The 8,040-nt window shown below is 49.6% G+C and overlaps 1 protein-coding gene across 13 annotated transcripts in view; it reads right to left on the reverse strand.

Moving 5' to 3' along the window:
• The window catches only part of MTMR14 (myotubularin related protein 14), a 53,776-nt gene extending 46,559 nt beyond the window's left edge, over nucleotides 1-7,217 (reverse strand). For 6 of the 13 annotated variants that reach the window (XR_012090592.1, XR_012090591.1, XR_012090590.1 and 3 more), the window contains exons 1-2: nucleotides 6,931-7,217; nucleotides 2,633-2,781 (exon numbers count right to left, since the gene is read on the reverse strand). Coding sequence is in view for 4 of the 13 variants with exons in the window: in XM_007985134.3 (XP_007983325.2) it covers nucleotides 2,633-2,781; nucleotides 6,931-7,089 (308 nt within the window). In the remaining 9 variants the exon portion in view is untranslated. The remainder of the gene's footprint in view (nucleotides 1-2,632; nucleotides 2,782-6,930) is intronic. The other 7 variants (XM_073009895.1, XM_073009893.1, XM_073009891.1 and 4 more) reach the window with 3 other exon arrangements.
• Nucleotides 7,218-8,040: the final 823 nt, after the last annotated feature.

Here is an 8,040-nt window from a genome sequence, read left to right on the forward strand (position 1 = left end):
GTAATCCAGCACTTTGGGACGCCATGGCAGGTGGATTGTTTGAGCCCAGGAGTTGAGACTAGCCTGGCCATTATGGCAAAACCCATCTCTACTAAGATACAAAAATTAGCCAGGCATGGTGCCACACATCTGTAATTTCAGCTACTTGGGAGGCTGATGCACAAGAATCCCTTGAACCCAGGAGGTGGAGGTTGCAGTGAGCCAAGATCACACCACTGCACTCCAGCCTGGGCAACAGAGCAAGATTCTGCCTTAAAAAAAAAAAAAAAAAAAAAAAAAGAAGAAACGAACTTTACCTAATTCTGGAAGGAGGAATTAAGGAAGAGCTAAGAACCATAAATAACGGGGCCATAACAAACCCCAATTCTTTAGGCTTGGCGATCCCAAGTTCTTAGGTTATATAACTGAGAATGTGATACAATTTCTGTGATCTGTTTACAAGAGTCCTCAACATTCTTTTCTTAGAGAACCCCACTACAACCTTGTGAAATGGGCACTCTTTTTTTTAATTTTCTTGAGACGGAGTCTCGCTCTGTCGCCAGGCTGGAGTGCAGTAGTGCGATCTTGGCTCACCGCAATATCCACTTCCTGGCTTCAAGTGATTCTCCTGTCTCAGCCTCCTGAGTAGCTGGGATTACAGGCGTGTGCCACCATACCCAGCTAACTTTTGTATATTTAGTAGAGACGGGGTTTCACCATGTTGGCCAGGATGGTCTCAATCTCCTGACCTCATGATATGCCCACCTCGGCCTCCCAAAGTGCTGGGATTACAGGTGTGAGCCACCATGCCTGGCCGAGATGGGCACTCTTATAGACATCCCCACTTTACAGATGAGGAAACTAAGGCTTAAACTCCTAAAGCATTAGTGCTTAAACTCCTAAAGCATTGTTCCTCTGCTGTAAACCTTCTCTGGCTCCCCATGGCCTGCAGCAGCGGTTCTCAAGCTATACTGTAATTTAAGACATCAAGGGAGCTCTCACAGAATGTAGGCTGGAAATTCTGATTCCAGAAGGCCCAGGAGAAGCTCTAGAATCAGTAATCTTTTTTTTGAGATGGAGTCTTGCTCTTGCTCTGTTGCCCAGGCTGGAGTGCGGTGGTGCAATCTTGGCTCACTGCAACCTCCACCCCCTGGGTTCAAGCGATTTTCCTGTGTTAGCCTCCTGAGTAGCTACTGGCGTGTGCCACCACACCCAGCTAACTTTTGTATATTTAGTAGAGACGGGGTTTCACCATGTTGGCCAGGCTGGTCTCAAACTCCTGACCTCAGGTGATCCACCCAAAGGAGGCTGGGATTACAGGCATGAGCCACTAGGCCAGGCCGAGAATCTATAATCTTAATAAGTGCTCAGGGGTTCCCGGCACAGTAAAACCACTGACACCCACACACAACCCACAGGTTCACACTCCCTGGCCTGATGATCAGGACCCCTATATGAGTTGATCCCTAAGGACATTTTCAGGGAAATTCCTGCTCACCCTTCCAATTCCAGTTCTTCCCAGACACACAAACACCAGGCAGAATTAACCATTCTCCCCAGTTGGCCTATGGCAGCGCTTCTCAAACCTGGTAGTGCATTCGAATCACCTGGACATCATGTTCTGCTGAGATTCCGGCTCAGTGGCTCTGGAGCCTGAGCTTCCGCGTTTCTAACAAGTTACTGAGTGCACTGCTAGCCTTGCTTTGAGTAGCAAGGGGTTACTGCACTATGCAGCATGACTGCTGTGGTACTCCTCACAACATTTCACCCACGGGGCCAGGATTTCACAGATAGTGCTGACAACAGCTCCTGTAATTCCCTTAAATTCAGCAGGAAGTAGGGAGATTAGGGGAGCAAACTTTGAGATCAACATATAGCACTTCCTAGAGCCTCATGCTCTGAGTACTTATCAATATCAAATAACTACACCATTTACCGACTAACTACAGGCCACATCCTGCACCAAGCATTCTGTGTCTGCTCTGGTACAAATTGTTATCCCACATAAGGTACTCAGCTCTTGGTAGGCTCACCATAAATGGTAGCTTTTATTTCTAATTCTTGCAACGTACATGTCAGGCTTTATCAGCCCTATTTATCCTCTGGACTGCACTACCACTTTTCTAAAATTTTAGTTAGTCCTTAAAAGAACTAATTAACATGAGGTAGAGAATTACCAATAAGAAAACTAAGGACAAAGCAGTTAAATACCTTGTCCAGCATCAGTTGCATAGCCAGCAAAAGGGGAATCCAGGATGTGAACTCAAGCAGTCTGATTCTAGACCTCAGGGTCCTAAGTGCTACATATGGTAAACGCTGGTAAGCCTGTCTTGACAGTGTACCTCCCAACCACACTCTCTAAAAAAGCGACACTGATATTCAGAGAAGTGAAGTGTGAAGTCAGCTATCTTCGGACAATGAGCTCTAGGGTGGAAGTGAAACAGAAATCAAGGGCTGTTACTCCCAACCCCTCATTCTATGCCATGCCACCTTGTCAGTCTGACTTGTCCAAACTTGAAGTAAATAAAAATGCCAATGAGGCTTAACACCTGGGGAAAGTGAGTCTGCCCTGCCCAGCTACAGACTTCCTAGCCACACGGATTAGCTGCCACGGATTCCCCAGACATGCACACTACGGTCACATGATGCTCACGTGTCTTTCTCCTTCTCAGAACTCTCATACTCCAGGAACACGATGTGCCGGGGATAGTGGCCGCAGATATCCCCGTTCGTGTTTGGAATCACACTGAAACAGTAGTCTCGGCCAAACAGCTCCAGACATCTCTTCTCAATGCGTTCAACCTGCACAGAGAAGGAGACCAGAACACAAAGAGAATTATGGGGTTCCAAGGGTGAGAATTAGGAGGTCCATGGCCTAAGAGGTCACTGGGAAAGACATGTACCTCAGAGATAATTATTCTGTGCTGGGAAGATGTGATGCTAGGCCACAGGCCCCATATGTAGTTCATTAACCCATATATTGTATGCTTCAGGAAGGATTCTTAATTCCCTAACAATGAATCTGAAATTGTGGGTGTTGAGCATTTGGAGGAGAGGATTACATCTTTCATTAGATTCAAAGAAGTCTACAACCCATAAAACATACGAACTCTTGGTCCAGGTTACTGAAACTGCCACTAATCCACTACTTTCCTTGGTTAGCTTCCTATTCTTTTATTTATTTATTTATTTATTTTTTGAGACGGAGTCTCGCTCTGTCGCCCAGGCTGGAGTGCAGTGGTGCAATCTCAGCTCACTGCAGCCTCTGCATCCTGGGTTCAAGTGATTCTCCTGTCTCACCTCGAGTAGCTGGGATTACAGGTGCACAGAACCACGCATGGTTAATTTTTCTATTTTTAGTAGAGATGGGGGTTTCACCATGTTGGCCAGGCTAGTTTCAAACTCCTGACCTCAGGTGACCCGCCCACCTTGGCCTCCCAAAGTGCTGGGATTACAGGCGTGAGCCAACGCACCCGGCCTTTATTTTTTTTTAAAGATAGAGTCTCACTCTGTCGTCCAGGCTGGAGTGCAGTGGCACGATCTCAGTTCACTGCAACCTCAGCCTCCTGGGTTTCAAGTGAGCACATTTGGCTAATTTTCATATTTTTAGTACAGATGGGGTTTCACCATGTTGGCCAGACTGGTGTTGAACTCCTGATCTTTTTTTTTTTTTTTTTTTTTTTTTTGAGACGGAGTCTTGCTCTGTCGCCCAGGCTGGAGTGCAGTGGCCGGATCTCAGCTCACTGCAAGCTCCGCCTCCCGGGTTCATGCCATTCTCCTGCCTCAGCCTCCCGAGTAGCTGGGACTACAGGCGCCCGCCACCTCGCCCGGCTATTTTTTTTTTGTAGTTTTATTAGAGACGGGGTTTCACTGTGTTAGCCAGGATGGTCTCGATCTTCTGACCTCGTGATCCACCCGTCTCGGCCTCCCAAAGTGCTGGGATTACAGGCTTGAGCCACCGCGCCCGGCCTGAACTCCTGATCTCAAGTGATCCGCCTACCTCAGCCTCCCAGGTGTAAGCCACCGCACCTGGCCTCTTCCTTTTTTTTTTTTTTTTTGAGAAAGAGTCTTGCTCTGTCGCCAGGCTGGACTGCAATGGTCTCCACTCACTGCAACCTCTGCCTCCTGGGTTCAAGCAATTCTCCTGCCTCAGCCTCCGAGTAGCTGGGATTACAGGTGTGGTCCGTGCCACCATGACCAGCTAATTTTTTGTATTTTTAGTAGAGATAGGGTTTCACCATGTTGGCCAGGCTGGTCTCTGACTCCTGACCTCATGATCCGCCTGCCAAAAGTGCTGGGATTACAGGTATGAGCCACCACACCCAGCCAACAAAAATTTTTTAATAGCGATGGGGGTCCATGTTTCCAGGCTGCTCTTGAACTCCTGGGCTGAAGCAATCTACCTGCCTCGGCCTACCAAAGTGCTAGGATTACAGGCGTGAGCCACTGTACTGGCCCTCTTCCCCATTCTTTAGCTATAGACTAGTACCTACAAGCTCTATTCCATGCAATCAGTAAAAGCTGCAAAGTTTCCTTATACACAACTCATTTGTGAAATAGAAGAAAGAGCTCCCCCTAAAATTACTTGTTTTGTTCACAGTTCAGAGAAAAACACAACAGAAAAAAAAGACATAAGAACTGTAACACTGGCCAGGCGCGGTGGCTCATGCCTGTAATCCCAGCACTTTGGGAGGCTGAGGTGGGCAGATCACGAGGTCAAGAAAGAGATCGAGACCATCCTGGCCAACACGGTGAAACCCCGCCTCTATTAAAAATATAAAAATTAGCTGGGCATGGTGGCGGGCACCTGTAGTCCCAGCTACTTGGGAGGCTGAAGCAGGAGAAACACTTGAACCCGGGAGGCGGAGGTTGTAGTGAGCCAAGATCATGCCATTGCACTCCAGCCTGGGCGACAGAGGGAGATGCCGTCTCAAAAAAATATACATATATAAATTTAAAAAATTAGCTAGGCGTGGTGGCGCATGCCTGTAGTCCCAGCTACTAGGGAGGCTGAAGCAGGAGGATAGCCTGAATCCAGGAGGTGGAAGTTGCAGTAAGCCAAGATCGCACCACTGCACTCCAACCTGGGTGACAGAGGGAGACTCCATCTGGGGGAAAAAAAAAAAGAAGTTTGCAAGAGGTTAGTTCAAAGGGGTAGGGAGTTACCTCAATCGATTGTTCAGTTACAGATCTAACTCCCTGTTCTACCTGAACAGTTATAAATACATATAAATACATATACATCTAAGTTTGCAGGACATCAGAAGGCCTGGAGAGATAATTAAGGCCAGCTGCAGCCACTATCAGGTTTAACTTATGACAACCCTAATCTTCAGGGTCATGTAAATTGAAAGAGGGGTCCAAAAAAACCAATGACCAGAAAAACCAAAAGACCCTCACTGGCCAGGTGTGGCAGCTCAGGCCTGTAATCCCAGCACTTTGGGGGGCCGAGGTGGGAGAACTGCTTGAGTTTAGGAGTTTGAAACCAGCCAGGGCAACATAGTGAGACCATGTCTCCATGAAAATTAAAAAAAAAAAAAAATTGGCCAGGCATGGTGGTGTGTACCTGTGGTCTCGGGTACTTGGCAGGCTTAAGTGGGAGGATCGCTCGAGCCCAGGAGTTCGAGGCTGCAGTGACCCATGACTGCACCACTGCAATCCAGCCTGGGCAGCAGAGCGAGACCCTGTCTCAAAAAAAAAAAAAAAAAAAAAAAAGGCCAGGTGCAGTGGCTCACGCCTGTAATCCCAGCACTTTGGGAGGCTGGGGTAGGCGGATCACCTGAGCTCAGGAGTTCAAGACCAGCCCGGCCAACATGGGGAAACTCCATCTCTACTAAAAACTACAATAATCAGCTGGGCGTGGTGGTGGGGTCCTGTAATCCCAGCTACTTGGGAAGTTGAGGCAGGGAGAATTGCTTGAACTGGGGAGGTGGAGGATGCTAATTCTGACTTGGTAGGACTGGGTGGGACTATGGAATCTCTATTTTCACAAAGTACCCCACAAGCATAAATTTTAAAAGTACCCCAGATGATAATTAAACAGGAGGTCCCCAGACTATACTTGGAAAAATTACTTGGCCATTTGGAGAGTGAGCAGGTCCAATCCTTACTGAAGTCTTCCCTGGGTTACTTCAGAGACTACCAGATGCCAACTACAGAATCGCAACTCAGGGTAACCTCTGGGCCCAAATAAGAGTTCTGTGGTGCAGGATGGAACAGAGTTCCATTGGAAAACTTGGTGCTAAAGCGGCCAAAACCACGTGGGGGAATGAGATGGCAGGGTCAGCAAGATTCCCACCGCACTGCCAGCCAGTGCTTAGGGTGGGGATGGTCTGAGCTAACAGGAAGCCCTCCAGGTCTGGCGATAAGACGACTGGGTGGAAATTCCAAAGGGAGGAAAAAGAGGAACTGAGACCTGCTTTTGATGAAGGAACTGAGTGGGAGTGTGGGTTGTCTTCTTGCTCTATAGCGGAAGAAAAGGGATGGGCCTAAGTTATGCTGAGACCTTATAAGGGGGCAACACACTGGGTTCACCTCCTGGCTCCATTCTGACCTCTGACCCTGAGGAATCGTCTCCCTGTTTTTCTTAGATTCGAGAGCTTTTTCCCTGACACAACTCATCCTACGGCACCTGAAGCAGGGAATAGGCCTTCCTTAGGTCCTCCTCTCTGATCTTTGCACCTGGCCCCTCAGCTTCATCTCTCACCTTCAGACCCCTTCTCAAACAAAAAGGACCTCTTTGCTGGGCTCATTTTGACCCCAGTTCCTCCTTTTATGGTTGTCAAGTCCGACTCTTACACTCTGGTTCCAGACTCTGGAGAACTCTCTCTCTCTCCTCTTCCTCAGCGGCGAGGTACCACTCCTACCTTTCTCCCACCCCTGGTCTCAGCCTTTCCTCTGTAACTCCCCAAGTTAGGGGCCTTCCCCAGCTCATCGCGCTTCCAGTCTCACCTTAGAGCCGCCGGTCCCGCTGCCGTCCTTGGCCCGGTACTGAGTCCGGGAGAACTCCTCCAGCAGCTCCCCAAGCCCCGGCTCCTGCGGCGGCTGGTTGCCCGAAGAGGCCGAGGACCCCGCCGAGGCGGTGGCGGCAGCGGCCCGAGTGCCGGCCATGGCCCAGCCCCGCGTCCCCTCAGTGTGCCTCAAGCTGGCCCATAGCACCTGCCTGCACCAACTCCGACACCAGAACCTCCGGAACCGCCTCAGCCACCGCCTTCTACCTCCACTTCCGGCCCCGCCCCGTCCCGCCGGATGTTTACTCCGGTCCTGGCCAATCGGAGCTCGGGACCCGCGCCCCGCCTACGATTACGGGCCCGCCCCCGGCGCGTAGCGATCCTTGTAGCCTCCAGGGAGACCACTCGCAGATACCGCGTGATCCGCCCCAAGGGGTTTCCCCTGGGGAAACCGGACTCAACCATTGGGCTGCCGGGGGATAGGGGTAGCAGGAAGGAACCATTGAAAAGAACCAGAGGAAAAGCGGAATGAATAAATTACAGGGAAGCCGAGCGTGGTGGCTCACACCTGTCATCCCAGCACTTTGGGAGGCTGAGGCAGGCGGATCACTTAAGGCCAGGAGTTCGAGACCAGGCTGGCCAACATGGTGAAACCCCATCTCTACTAAAAATAAAAAAATTAGCCGGGCATGGTGACACCCACCTGTAATCCCAACTACTTGGGAGGCTGAGGCAGGAGAATCGCTTGAACCCATGAGGTGGAGGTTGCAGTGAGCCAAAATCGAGCCAGTGCACTCCAGCTTGGGTGACAGAGCAATACTCTGTCTTAAGAAAAAAAAAAAATACAGGGAGAGGAGGAGGGAACGCTTGGAGGCAACAAATCAGTACTAGAAACCATAATGGCAGTGGTTACAATATTAAAACAACATTTCAGCAGGCCGAAGTGTCTCACGCCTGTAATCCCAGTACTTTGGTAGGCCGAGGCAGGCAGATTACAAGGTCAGGCATTCGAGACCAGTCTGGTCAACATAGTGAAATCCCGTCTCTACTAAAAATACAAAAAGTAGCCGGGCATGGTGGCCCGCGCCTCTAATCCCAGCTACTCAGGAGG

The sequence above is a fragment of the Chlorocebus sabaeus genome, chromosome 22, assembly GCF_047675955.1.
Source record: "Chlorocebus sabaeus isolate Y175 chromosome 22, mChlSab1.0.hap1, whole genome shotgun sequence".
NCBI lineage: Eukaryota > Metazoa > Chordata > Mammalia > Primates > Cercopithecidae > Chlorocebus > Chlorocebus sabaeus.